The sequence below is a fragment of the Schistocerca americana genome, chromosome 1, assembly GCF_021461395.2.
Source record: "Schistocerca americana isolate TAMUIC-IGC-003095 chromosome 1, iqSchAmer2.1, whole genome shotgun sequence".
Classification (NCBI taxonomy): domain Eukaryota; kingdom Metazoa; phylum Arthropoda; class Insecta; order Orthoptera; family Acrididae; genus Schistocerca; species Schistocerca americana.
Window position 1 is genome coordinate 709,463,111 of NC_060119.1, and position 14,809 is coordinate 709,477,919.

General features: G+C 42.8%; 1 protein-coding gene across 4 annotated transcripts in view; it reads left to right on the forward strand.

Moving 5' to 3' along the window:
- The window catches only part of LOC124610014 (ran-binding protein 3), a 306,655-nt gene extending 294,761 nt beyond the window's left edge, over positions 1-11,894 (forward strand). For all 4 annotated transcript variants that reach the window (XM_047140123.1, XM_047140124.1, XM_047140122.1 and 1 more), the window contains 2 exons: positions 4,126-4,184; positions 8,890-11,894. In XM_047140123.1, coding sequence (XP_046996079.1) covers positions 9,049-10,806 — 1,758 coding nt within the window. In that variant the 5' untranslated portion in view covers positions 4,126-4,184; positions 8,890-9,048 and the 3' untranslated portion in view covers positions 10,807-11,894. The remainder of the gene's footprint in view (positions 1-4,125; positions 4,185-8,889) is intronic.
- The last annotated feature ends 2,915 nt before the right edge of the window (positions 11,895-14,809 follow it).

Consider the following 14,809-nt stretch of genomic DNA (forward strand, 5'->3'; position numbering starts at 1 on the left):
TTTTTATTTTATTCAGATTTATTCAAGGAGTAACTTTCGCTTAGACTTACTTTTCTAACACACATCTACATGGTTACTCTGCATATCACAGTTAAGTGCCTGGCATAGGGTTCATCGAACCTACTTCACTGTAATTCTCTGTTATTCCACTCTTGAACATGCTCGGAAAAAGCGTATGTGCGATCTGCGATCTCATATTTTCCTTATTTTATTATGATTATCGTTTTTCCCTATGTAGGGCGCCGTCAACAAAACATTTTCGTATTGGGAAGAGAAAATTGGTGATTGAAATTTCATGAGAAGATCCTGCCGCAACGAGAAGCGCCTTCGTTTTAATGATGCCTACCCCAAATCCTGTATCACGCCCGTCACACTCTCTCTTCTATTTCTCTATAATAGAAAACGTGCTGCTCTTCTTTGAACTTCTTCGGTTTACTCCGTTAATCCTATCTGGTAAGGATCCCACACTGTGCAGCAGTACTCCAAAAGAGGACGGACAAGCGCAGTGGCAGGCAATGTCTATAGGAGATCTCTTGCATCTTCTGGGTGTTATACCAATAAAACGCAATCTTTGGTTCGCCATTCCCACAACGTTTCCTGTGTTCCTTCCAAATTAATTAGTAATTCCTAGGTATTTACCTGAATTTACGGCCCTTAGATTTGACTCATTTATCGTGTAACTGGAGGTTAATGGATTCCTTTTAGCACTCACGGGAATGACCTCACACTAACACTACCTTGTTGAATGCCAGAAATAATTTCTGTTTTACTCATTGACTTTCCGTCAGTTGCTACGAACTGTGAGTGTGTCTGACACATCTTCTCTATTCTTCTTCTATTCCGCTTCTCTATTCCGCGATACCTACTTCTAAGTTACTCATGTTGGCAGCGTTCTTGATTCGAATTCTGGAATATTTGCTTCGCCTCCTATGGTGGAGGAATTTCGGAAGGCTGTGTTTAGTAACTCTGCTTTAGCAGCACTGGCACCGATAGTATTTCCATGCCCATCGCGCAGAGAAGGCATCGATTGTGCCTTGCCACTAGCATGCTTTATATACGACCAGAATCTCTTTGGATTTAGTGCCAGATGCCGAGACAAAGTTCCGTTGTGGAAACTATGGTAAGCATCTCGCATTAAAGTTCACGCCAAATTTCGAGCTTCTGTAAAAGATCTCCATTCGTTTAAATTTGGCATGCTTTTTTCGTTGTTCCTGCTGCAACTGTGTTCTGACCTGTTTTGTGTATCATGGGGGATCAGCTACGTCGTTTGTTAATTTATTTGGTGTAAATCTCTCAATTGCTATGGATGTTATTTCTTTGAATTCAATCCACATCTGGTCTACACTTCCATTGTTAATTTGGAAGGAGTGTAGATTCTCTCTCAGGAAGGCGTCAAGCGTATTTTTATCCGTTTTCTGAACAGATATATTCTTCGTTTATTTTGGTGGGTTCGGTAGTTAAGGTATTCAGTCTCGCTGCGACAACCCTGTGTTCACTAATCCTCGTATCCGTTTTGATGCTCGTTATTAGCACAGAATTATTTGTTACTAAAACCAAACCTCCAAATGTCAAGACACTGAGATCGGCACCAAACTTTGTATGTAGATAGAACGAACTAAATCGGTGTTTTGGTTTATACAGTGTAGATTACGCGCAAACGGTAATTAAAAGTTCAAAAATGTTCAAATGTGTATGCGAAAACTTATGGGACTTAACTGCTAAGGTCATCAGTCCCTAAGCTTACACAATATTTAACCTAAATTATCCTAAGGACACACACACACACACACACACACACACACACACACACACACACACACACACCCATGCCCGAGGGAGGACTCGAACCTCCGCCGGGACCAAATTAAAAGTAACACTACGACTACGGAGCACATGAAAGGCATATCTGTGAGTGACAATGTTGTAATCTCTCGTGGGTAAGTTGATAGAGCGGGGTTCGTCCTACCAAGGATCCCTCGTTCAAACCGCATAATGACAGTTTGTTTTACCTGTTTACGCGTGAAACTGTTATGTGGGTGATCATTTCCCTGGCGTGTGGCAGGACTTTTCGGAGTTTGAAGCAAAGTTCTTTGGGCAGTCTGCTTTCGCTTAGTTAGTTGAAAGAAGCAAACCTGTAGAGCACATGTGTGTAGACAGGTGTAGTGTTCTGTCGGACATGTGCGACAGAACAGACACCACTCATGATGAAGTAGCTAGTCGATATGTTGTTTCACAGAATAAAAATGAACAATCGGATCAGTAGAATAAAGAAACAATTGCTTCGCACCTGCGGGTATATTAATGGTCCCATACAACACTTTCACGCATAATGCAGTAAAAAATAAAAATGGTTCAAATGGCTCTGAGCACTATGGGACTCAACTGCTGAGGTCATAAGTCCCCTAGAACTTAGAACTACTTAAACCTAACTAACCTAAGGACAACACACACATCCATGCCCGAGGCAGGATTCGAACCTGCGACCGTAGCGGTCGCGCGGTTCCAGACTGTAGCGCCAGAACCGCTCGGCCACCAGCGGCCGGCCACTTCGGCCGGCAAAAAATAATTAATTGTCATCATTGGAGTATGATCCCGGGCCCCGTGGTATGACGATCTAACGCTATACGAACTTCGCCGCGGAAGGTATGCGTATTAGTTAAGCACAGTTATGCGTTTCCTGTGCTCCGTAGTTCTGGGGTGACTTTAATTAATGTTTACGCGCGTTCTGGTGGACGACAGCACATAGTACGAACTAAATCGGAGTTTCCCAGTTCCCAAGAATAATCTCTACCCATACTAGCTGCCCGCATCTCGTGGTCGTGCGGTAGCGTTCTCGCTTCCCACGCCCGGGTTCCCGGGTTCGATTCCCGGCGGGGTCAGGGATTTTCTCTGCCTCGTGATGGCTGGGTGTTGTGTGCTGTCCTTAGGTTAGTTAGGTTTAAGTAGTTCTAAGTTCTAGGAGACTGATGACCATAGATGTTAAGTCCCATAGTGCTCAGAGCCATTTGAACCATACTAGCTCGCAGGAACTATCTACGTCAATTTCGCTACAAGATACGCTACTTCTAACAGCAACAAACAAGCCACCGCCAACTGTATTTAGCCTGTCCTCTCTGAACACCGGTAGGTCCTTCGCAAAAATTTCGGCTGAGCTTATCTCCGGCTTTAGCCTGCTTTCAGTGCCTATAACGGTTTGAGCATCAGTGCTTTCTGTAAGCGCTTGGAGCTCTGGTACTTTCCCAACACAGCTACGAAAATTTACAACTTTTATAACCGATGGTTCCTAGATCTCCGCCCTTCCTGTTTTTCACGTGCACGTTTTGAGACTGAGGCCTTTCCCCGAGGCCGTCTACATTACTTAAAAAAATTGCTTGTACTTCTTCTTTTCAATGAGTGGTTTAGGTACAATCCATGGCATCCGAGCATGACTAGCTCTGCTTTTTTGATTTGATGGTCCTCCCCCTCCTCCTCCCCCCCCCCCCCCCTCCTCGTCATAGGATCTCACATTACCCTCTGAGGATATTCTCCACTCTAGTTAATTTAGAAACAATACATTTCGACTGTTTAAAAGCAGAAAAACAAACATCACAAGTAATCTATCAAACATATTGTTTGTTTTGATGCACGTAAGATGACTCCTACTTTCTCACTGTCGAAGGACATGTGCAATTGTTACAGTGTATGTGAGTGTGTATATGTGTACCAGTTTACTTGTAAAATCAAAAATATTAATTCGAAAAGTAATGGCTGACAATGATAGAAGCTGAAGAAATGAACCTGGCTCTCCTGCTTATTGGGCACATGTGTTAGCCATTACACCACAGTATCATTAGAGGTAACACAGCTGCATGCACTACTCTAGTACCAATGTCCTCCCTAAACAAACTCCAATTCACACCTTCAGTGCATTAGACTAGGATATCCTTGCAGCTGTGTTATTTATACTGCTACGGTGGTGTAATGGCTAACACATCCGCCTAGTCAGCAGGAGACAAGGTCACCGACCGTGACACAAATTTTAATTTATTTCTTCAGCTTTTATCATTACCATAGATAGATTTGAGACTCATATGTCCCAAGGAATGTCTGACATTTCAGTGATATTTACTTTTGTATTTGTTGCAGGTCAGTGAATTTGCACGACTGGTGTGTGTGTTTGGAGTCATCAGAGGTAGATAGCCACGGTAAGTTAAATATTTTGAACACTTGTTCTCACAACTGTATTTACAGAGACGCTATATTCATGTCGAGTCCATAGTTAATATTTCATCTTGGGTAATACTTAAATAACTGCAATCATTTTTGTACATGTACGCTCGGATGTCAGAATGTAGAGACTGCGCCATAGTAGAACTGCGTTGTGCATTTTTGTGAGAGAAAGCTCTTTTTGTTTTTGAGGACACTCCACTTTCATCCTTGACAATAACAATGAGAGCAGGAAAATCCATAAATGAGGAAATACTTTTTCAATCGCCATTTTCACATCTAGCGCGCTGTTTCAGGAAGTTAATTTAGAGAGACTAGTTACTCCACAGTTTCATATTTCTCAGTGTACGAGTTTGTGAAAAAAGTACAATGATTATGTGTTGCATGTCATATTTGTGCGGTACCTGACGATTCATAAGATCGACAGCTGGTGTTAGATCTTGCCGCTGGAGAAGTTGCAAGTTGTTAAGTTTCTTTCCACCACTTGGGAGATTCTTACCTCCTGCAGGCAATTCAAGTTATTACAGCCATAAGTACCGTCCAAATACGTCTACTACAGTAGTGTCGGCTACTGTGGAATTCAGCACCAACACTAACAAGGAAGGAGAGAAGTTGCTATGGCCGGTGGCAGAAGTCCAAAATCATATGTACGTAACACTTGCAGATTAATGGAACACTTTATTCCTAAAAAGAAAGGAACATAACTTCTTGTTGTGGTGTGACGTGATGTGTTTCCTGTGCCTCCTACATGCAATTAGTTTTTCACTCTACTACTACTGGCAGAATGCAGACAAGTTTGGTCTTCCTATTAACTCAGTACTGCTGATCTCGAAGTCTGAGACCGAACTGGACCGATCAACGAAGGGCGGCTGGTTAAGTCAGCGTTGACTTCCACGGCGCTGCGCTGGTCGGTGTGCAGTTGATGTTTATTATTGCACAAGAGTAATTTTGACAATTTTTGCATGAATTAGTACTATTAAAAACTGAAAATCCCTAATTTCTACCATATCACGGCCTTAGTACTTCGAATAAATACATTAAAAAGGAAGTAATCGGATAGCCTGAATTGTTCTTTTGAAGAAAATGATTCGTGTTGTGGTCTGTTATAACGATCCAAAGTTATTGCTACCATATCTATTTTCTGCTTGCTTTTGTGCATGTAAGCAGAAATTTAATTGGTACATTGAAGACAGGTCAAAACTTTTGCAGCTTTCGTCACCTGTTGGTGACTTCATTAGCGCCAATCCGACTAACAGCATTGCCCCTTTAATAGGACGGAATATCATGTGTGGAAGCTGACAGAGATTTGCAGAATCAGTGACTGCGCTACCTCTCCTCTTCTCTCCTCTCATTTTCCCTCCCTCCAATTTTACAGTAATTTTGTGCTTTTGTATATAGTTGCGTGCTGCACTTTGACAGTCATTTAAACGGAAAGTGATACATTTTATTGTTTTCGTGATGTAATAATACCTTCGTTTTATAACGTAGAGTCTTCATATTTTGTGAATAAGTCTCTCCGCAATTAACGTAGCCTTTCGTGCAGCGTCTCCTGTTGTAGTTCAAGCCTTCTTCTGAGACTCTGATGCTGACAAAGTGAATCTATAATGAAACCGCAGCTTTTCTAGGAATTTTCTTTTTCTCTTCTGTTAATAAAATTTGATAAGGATCCCATATCGTCTAAGAGCACGCAACACATGGCCGAACGAGGGTTTTGTAAACGACCACTTGAGCGCGTGAGTTGACTGTCGTAGTATTCTTCTAGTAAGTCAAGCAACTACCTAGTCCATGGCTAGATTTGTACAGCCTTTCCATCGTAAATTACTCCGACAGATGCACTTGTCTGTTCAAAAGTATGCGGTAACTCCTATGAAATGCCGAATTGGTCAGTAGATGTCGCGAGAGGCGGACCCACAAGTATGAAAGGAGGCTGGGAGTATTGGGTTACCGGTTGAGAAGCAGCAACAGCAGAGTAGGTCTGTCAGGAGAGCTCAGTGACTCCGAACGTGGATCTAACATCGGTAAATAATCCATCAGGGACATTTCACCCCCTTCTAAACCTGTAGGTCTATTGTTGGTGGTATGATTGTGAAGTGGAAACGCGAAGGAGCTGTCGCAGCTAAACCAATCGTGGCATACTTCATGTACATACGGACGGGAACCGTCGGTTATGGCAAAAGGTGGTTGTAAAAAATCTCGCGTGAAATCAGTGGAAGGGATCACTCGGGAGTTCGGAACTGCTACCAGCAGTCCAGCTAGCACAGTGATTGTGCGCAGGGAATTAAAAAGAATGAGGTACAGTGGCCAGCAGCTCCCCATAAGCCAAACATTTCTGTAGTCAGTGCTGAGTGTCGCTTGAGTTGGTTGAAAGAGCGATGCCACTGGACAGTGTAAGGCCGGAAGCAAGTGATATGGAGTAACGAATCACGCTATGCTCTGTGGATACCCGATGGGATGGTTTGAGTTTGGCGAATGCCTGGAGAACATTACCAGCCATTATGTGAGGTGCCAACAGAGAAGTAAGGAGGAGGTTGTGGTACTGTATGGGGGCGTTTCGTTTAGAGTGTGGTTCTCTTATTGCAGTTAAGAAAACTCTAAATCCGCAGGGATGTGAACACTTTTCACAGCATTGTGTACTGCGTTTAGTAGAGGAAGGGTTCGGAGACGATGATTATTCTTATCAGCGTGACAATGCACCGTCTTACAAAACAACATATGTGAGGAAGGGATTTGTGGGCAGTAACATTCCTGAAAGTGACTGGCCTGCCCAAAACTTGTACTCAACGGAACACTTGTGAAATAATTTAAAACGCCGACTTCGCTCCAGACCCCGGTTTCCATCATCACTACCTTCTTTGCTTTTTGGCTCTTAAGGAAGAATGGGCTGCCATTCTTCCACATGCATTCAGACACCTCATTGAAAGTACCCCACGGAATTCAAGTCGCCATAATGGCGAAGGATGGATACATTCCATATTAATGTCCACTACTAGGTGTCCGGATACTTTTGAACAGATAATGTATTTCTATGTATGTCTTTGTTTTTACTGTGTCCAACGGCTGATGGCATATCGGATATTTTCATTTCTTTACACACATTAAAGTTATTTATATTTAAGATAAGATACTAATATTCATACTAGGTGTTGTTCTTCAGCGGTCTCTACGTTTTGCGACAAGTTCCTAATGATTTCACATCCGTGTACACAACTGCGTCGTCTGTGGAATACCTCAGGAGTGATTGACATACGTTATAACATTGCTCGGACCTATTGCGCTGGCACTTCTCTAGTAATCGGTGCTTCCGATCTTTTTCAGATGAAATTCATATTGACAGATCATTCCTCTTTGAATTTGTGAAGTTTCGTTTTCTCCATTTTCCAGCAGCTTCTATTGAAGCCAAGTTTCACCACTCTCTTGTTTCTTATCGGTTTGATAAAACGCATTGTACCTAAGAAAGACTCAGCATTTTCGAGATAAGGTACGTTAGGTCTGAAGCGATGCTCATCGGACGCTACTTCCGCATCCCATGACACTTCCCCATTAGGACGATGCATTAAGTTCTGTTTGCATGGAAGTCTTCAGTTCAGTCGCTTACCTGATCGAATATTCGATATGTAATTATTTCGGTTACTAGGCGACTGTATCGAAGACACTCTGGAACCAAAGAAACATGCCGTCTTGTTCCTTCCGGACATTCTAACTAGAAGAGCAAGCTTGGTTCCACGCGATCGGACATTGCGGATGCAATGTTACTGTGGGATGTGGAGAAAATGCATCATGTGCGATGACAAATGAAGTCAGTGAGATAAGTCTATTCTTAATCGGAGATTCGACTCTTCTTTTATATAGCAAAACGACTATCATATTTTTTCAGTCGTGTAATTTGTTTTGTTGTTTCAGCAGCCTACCATACACCGTTGCTAAACATGAGGCCAGTTCTCCTACCTTACTAAGTTTGACCTTACGTTGGATTTACTGACTGCTCGATTTCATTGAATTCTTCAAACATTAACAATTATTGCGCTTGTTTTCACTTGGTCAGCTTTTGTAGTAACTTTGTGATTATGTTATTGATCTGTCTAGAGTTTTGTCAGTCCCTTTCTGTCATTCAGGAATAAACTGTATAAGTACATGCCAGACACCCGTCGACTCTCTTCCTCGAGAGTTGATTGTTTGCTGTTGGCAGCTCGATTGGTTTCTAATTGTTTGAATACATTTTTGCTATGTTTACAGCAGTGCAAAATTTGAGCATGTGTGGTGTCGTAAAAATGCAATACCTTTCTCGCGTTAAAACCCGGTTAATGATAACAAAATAAATGTGAAAGTGATAGGCATTCTCATAAGTAATATTACGCCACTAATGTGTTGTTTTATAGCAATGTTATTTCGAACTGGCTGGTACCTTATAAATATGCATTTTTTGCGTTAAAATTCATTTTTACTTTGACTCTGAGGAAACTTTGTACGAATCTGTGAATTAACTTTTGCACTGCACCAGATTCGTTAGTGTCGACTAATTTATTGAAAATTATAATACTTATTTGTCTGATAACTGATACCATATTGATATTTTACTAAAGCTATTCTGTCTTGTTCATATCTTAATTTAAAGACATATACAATGAAACTGAATGTGAATTTTATTTTTTTTAATTATTTCTTTTTGTTCTTTTGATAAACTAGAGTATACTGAAGACTGGAGGGATCCTTAAGGAAGAAGCCAGCCAAAATCAGCATCTACAAGGCACTTACTGGAAGAGTACGCGGCTTAGCAGCGATTACGTGACACCGAAACCAGTGATCGTGTGAAACTGTAATGAGCAATAGCTTTTGATTAATTTTATGGACACTAGGATGGAAAATACTAAACCAGATGTGCTGCAGGACGGTCCGCTGGACGAACAGCGGAAGGATAACGATAATGTTGGAGATGCCAATAATTCGTTGTCGTCTGAAGCTTCTGTTGTGGAAGACAATCGCAATGAAGAAGTGAAGTTTCAGAGAGACAAAGTACATACTGATCCTCCCGTATTCTCCCCACTGAAGAACTTTTCGTCCCGCCCGCCAACAGATTCAGTAGCTCATCCTAACGTTGGGAAACCGTTGCTACTGCGGCCGTCCGTGCTATCGGGAAGTTCCGCTGAATTGGGAAGTGCCGCATCGAAACCGGACAGTGGTTCCTTTTCTTCTGCATTTGGTGTGAGACCCATGGCGTTTTCCTTTGCGACGGCAACTAAAGATCAGGCAGGATCGGCGAGGCCTTTCCTCCTGCGTCCCTCGAAACTGACAGCTCCCGTTTCAGAGCAAAACGACGGAACGGGAAAATCTGCTGCAACGTCTAGCTTATTCGGGGCCAAGCCCTCCATTTCTTCCGATTTATCTAAGGAGCCTGCTGCCGGGTCAAGTCCGAGCAAGCCCATTTTTCTTAGGCCCTCAAAGTTGGCCGTAGCTTCACCGGAGAAGGGGTCAGATCCCATTGCAGGTAATGATTCTGTTGGAGACGAATCAAAGACCGTCGCTTCTTCTGAGTCGGGCTCAGATGTTGGAGACGAAACAAATGCGACGAAATCTGCTGTTCTTAGACCTTCTCAGCTGGCTGCTACTACGGCAGATTTGCAGATATCAGAAAAAACTGCACCTCCGAAGAACCCGTTCGCTAGAGTACCCGCTTTTAGCGAAGATAAAGAGGAGAAGGAAGAGAAAGGGTTGGGAGAGAGTGGTGATAGTCAGTGTGCATCAGAAACTCAGGTTTCCAGTTCGACGGCGCTCCCAAAGTTTGTTCGGCTGACCACCGGATCGTCTGTTGTCACTCCTGTGGTGTCGGTACCACCGGTCGTCAATCCTGTTGTGACAGTGGCATCTGCGCCCCCTACTTTTGTGTTCGGGCAGAACTTGTTAGACAGAGTAGAAACGAAGGAAAACAATGCAGCAACTCAACAGCATTTAGAATCGAATGGAGCTAATTCCTCCGAAATGTTGTTCACGTCGGTGATCAGGAAGGAGGACAGCAACGACGGAAGCAACAGCGAAGGCGCGGAGAGGCCGCCGTCCAAGAGCCTGAGCGACGCGGCGAGAGAATACGAAGAATCGCGGGCCGCCAAGAGGAAGTACGAGGAGGTGGCCGTGGTCACCGGCGAGGAGGACGAGGCGAACGTGGTGCAGATGAACTGCAAGCTGTACGCGTTCGAGAAGTCCAAGGGCACGTGGGTTGAGCGCGGCCGCGGCACATTGCGTCTCAACGACCGCGAATCGGCGCTGGGCGCACAGTCGCGCGTCGTGGTGCGCACGGCGGGCAACCTGCGCGTCGTCATTAACACGAAGGTGTGGGCCGGCATGGTGGTGGAGCGCGCCAGTCCCAAGAGCGTGCGCCTCACCGCCATGGACACGACCGGCGAGGTCAAGGTCTTCCTCGTGTCCGGCTCCCAGAAGGAGACGGAGCAGCTGTACAAGTCGCTGGTGGCCCGCGTCGAGCGGCAGCGGGCTGCTAACGCGCACGCCTCGCCGCCCGCGCGCACGGACTCGGACGCCCCGCCGACCAATCCAGAGCCGAAGCGCGTCGCGCAGGACGCCGACACGGGGGAGCCGGCCGCGACGCTCTAGGCACTGCCTTAGCTCTCTGCTGCTAGTTAGAGTCTGCCTTGTTCGTGTCGTGGCCTATACATGATCGTCATTGTTCACAATTCCTTTCCTTTCACACCCCTGTATCATATCTGCAGATTAACACCACCATTTGCGCCATTCCTTCTGACAGCTTCGTCCTAGACACTTCTTTTTTCCAGTTTATTTACTTGTCACGGTATGTGCATTTATTTATCCGGATATGTGACGATAAATGATCACATCATGTGAACAGGAAACCCCTCGTTTATAGGTCCACGCTGCAGAATAGCGCTTTAAATGTCGATGGCGCCCTCCCCCGGGTGGCAGGTTACGTAATCTGAATGACGGAGTCATGTTGTTGTTAATAAAACACCGTCTGTAGGTACTGCCTCTCTGGATGTTTCATTATCTGCTATAATTTCGTGGAATGCTTTTATTGGCGTTTCGGACAAACGGGTTATTGTGCTGAATTTGGGATACTGGTAGCCTCATCCTCGGGGCCCACAGTGGCCGTGCTGACGTGAAAATGTTAATGAGCCCTGGGCCCTCAAATGTCAGCTTTTTGAGTTTGACTTTGTGTTAACTGACACTCAGCTGCTTTGGACATAGTCTCCTCTAACTAACCTGTTTCCCGCGGAAGTGCTGAAGTAAAGAGGCCGCTAAAAGGCGTTACACAATTTCTTATTTTCATTTAAATATTTTACAATTGCAGATCTTTGCCCAATTTGTGATAATTTTTTTTTCCTTTTTTTAGCATTTCATTGTAATAGATATATTGGCAGCAATGATCGATGTGTTCGCTATTATCACTCGCTTCTCAGAAGCACTGTCTTGTGTACGTGTCCTACATAGACTCGGAGACTAGTGGCACCTATTAAAACTTGAAGTTTATTGCTGTCCGTATACTTTTTTGTTCTGTGATTTGTTTCTATGATTAAATTAGGAAATAAAATTATCTTGTATGGCCTTAACAGATGAATGTACTGAGACAAATAATGTAACAATGTAGATGTCGTTGGCGAAATGACAAGCATATCAAATGGCGTATTGAAAATGATTGTTTATGGAATAAAGAAAATAATTTTTGATTTGGTGCTTTATTATTCCTTAAACAGGGAGCATGTACCAAACTAAAATCTCTTAAATTCTTCCTCCCTCCGTGATACAATTAACAAAATAATTATAAAAACAGAGAGACAGGAACATTAACTTGCTGTCCTTCCATAGAATAACTGTGCTCTTTCTAGCCACATGTTGATTTTATGTGTGCGACAAACTATACCTGATAAGCTCTGAGCTCAGGAAAGTGTCAGTAGGCAGTTGTTTGTAAGGGATTTCGTGACATATGAAGCTGCCATTTGTTCTCAAATTTCTTCTTCTAAAATAAACCTTCTCCACACATTATTTACTGACTTCCTTTTTAAATCTGTTGTGAAACTGCAAACACTGAAATTAAAAACTAAAACCAGTACCAATTATTTATTCATGGAATTCATGTGATGCACGTGTTCTTATGTGAAGAGTTGTAGATTGCATGCAGGAATTTTGTAAACCAAACTGAAAACACAAGATTTGTATGACTATTACAGACACGTTAGAGGCTGAGAAGGCTATATGGAACAAAAGACTACAAGATGGAAAATATTCACTTCCTTTTTTGCTTTAAGAAGGTGACCACACACAAAGTACATACCAAACACATGATGTTGATGAATCACTCATTTCGTATTTCATTTATTGAGTGTGCAGAACACGTTAACTAGCTGACAAAATAGATGTTGCCTGTGCCTGGTGATTTTGATTAAAAAGGGGAAATAAAAGTTTTTCATGACACACCAATGTTGAAAACTACATCATGCAAATATAATACATGTATTCTACAATTGGCAGAAACAAGTAGAGCCAAAAATTTCTGTATTATTATTATTATTATTACTGGTGTTGCTATTTATTTCTAAAGAGTTGTAGTCTGCAGACATAAAAACACTTCGGCATTGTGCGCCTATGAGATAAACAAGTTGGTATGAACAGTGGAATATAGTGGCTGCCTTAATGTTAAATTTTTGATTTCTAACAAATAAAATTAATGTGTTACAATGATTTTTTAAGGAAAGGCTTCACAAATGTAGAAATCGGATATCTGAACTACATGACAGTTCAAGAAAGCCGTTGATACAAGAGTTGTACAACTAAGTTATTGGTTAAGGTTTATTACTATGAAAAGTGTATTTACAGAATATTTTTTACAGCATAAAGTTATCACAGTCGAACTGTAATTGATGGGTGACAGTCCGTGAATCTGTGAGGGAATGAAACAAGAAGAAAGAGGGGGATGTAACATCCTTAACATTATCTTCACTCTTCAACTAACGAAATAAGTCCAGTGGGAAAGGTAAGAACAAGACGCAACACTGTGCGCCACATTCTGTCATCAATGCTCGTCTGCTACATCCACATATCACCTCCGCAAGACATTGTACTATGTCTGACAGAGTCTACTTCAAACCAATATTAGCTATCCCATTCGATCAGTGTAATGAGCAAGGTAAAAATGAATGTTTGCGCCCAAATTTCCCCCTTATTTTCCTGGTTCATATACGAGATATGTGATCGTAGGAGCTAAATTGTTGTACAGTCTCTCTCTAATTCCAGTCCTATAAATTTATCGGAAAAGGTTCTGCAGAACACACAGGAATCGTTGGAAGAAAGACAAAGGTTAAATTACCTGAGCATTGTCACTTTCATATGGGCTTTATCGACCTGTTAAAATTATAGGAGTGCCCCTCAGATTTCAAAGTATGCTGTCATATGAATCTGGTAATGACTCCATTTCCTGGAACAAGCTCTAGAATTGGTCACATGAGCACCTGCTATGTGATTTCCTTTACAGATGGACTGAGCTGCCCACTCACATAAAGTAACTGGGCTTACGTTTATCTCCAACCACACAGAGGTGATGGGAGTATAACCATCTTCATTCTGAGCATAAGGAAAGATTTCATAGGGATTACAGAATCTGCAATTTGATGTTATTTGTTTGTGATAAGATCTTGTTATGCCTCGTGTAATGAGGAGAAAATTCAACCAGCACATCTCGGATTTCAGCAGTGGTGAGATTGTGACCCATCGAGACGGCTGTTCATTGTACCACGATATTGTTGCTCACGTTGGACAGGACCATGTGAATATGAATTAGGAGAGCCGTTCTCAATGTAATGAAGTATCTGAACAGTTCCAGGAGACTAGTGCCTGAGAAGATCGACATTGATTCACTCCAAAGTGCAGTGTCGTAGTGTCACGTCATTTATCGTGAGCCAGGGAATGGGCTTGTGTGGAGCGAGTCAAGTTGTCACAAGGACATCTGGAGCACCACTTTCACTTTGGCAGCCATTGAAGCAGCTTTCCTTGATGATGGGGCAGCAGAGAAGAGCACTGACAGTGATGTGTCAAACTACACTGATGAACGCTACAGCATCGTTTTGTTTCAGGCTAGTCACGGTTCTGCATAAATCATCATGATGACCGTATCTGTGTCTGCAGCTCCAAGGAAAACTAACGCTGCCATATAACATTCTTCATAGGGGTCCAGCGTCAGTGGTGATGGTATGAGGTTTAATTAGGTATACAACATGATCACCTCTGGTTCACATAGCCGAGAACTTGGACGGAAGTCATTACATTTCTGACGTAGTACAATAGGTGATTGTGCCCTGTGTCAATGTGACAGCTTGTAGGCATGCTGTCGTCATCGTCGTCGTCATCATCATCTAATTCTCTACGAAGGGAATTCGACTGTTGTGCTGGTCAACACGCGTAAGGTTACAGTCTTCTCAATTGTTAGCGCACTCTGTAATTCCTATTTTTGGGTATCTGTTATTCTGCCGTTTCTGATTCATCTTATAATTGTGCTTCTTGTCAGAAACATGCACATCAAAGGTTTACTTGTGGTAGTACAATAAAAACACTTAAATATAGTGGATAGGCCACAGGAACAGAGGCCTAC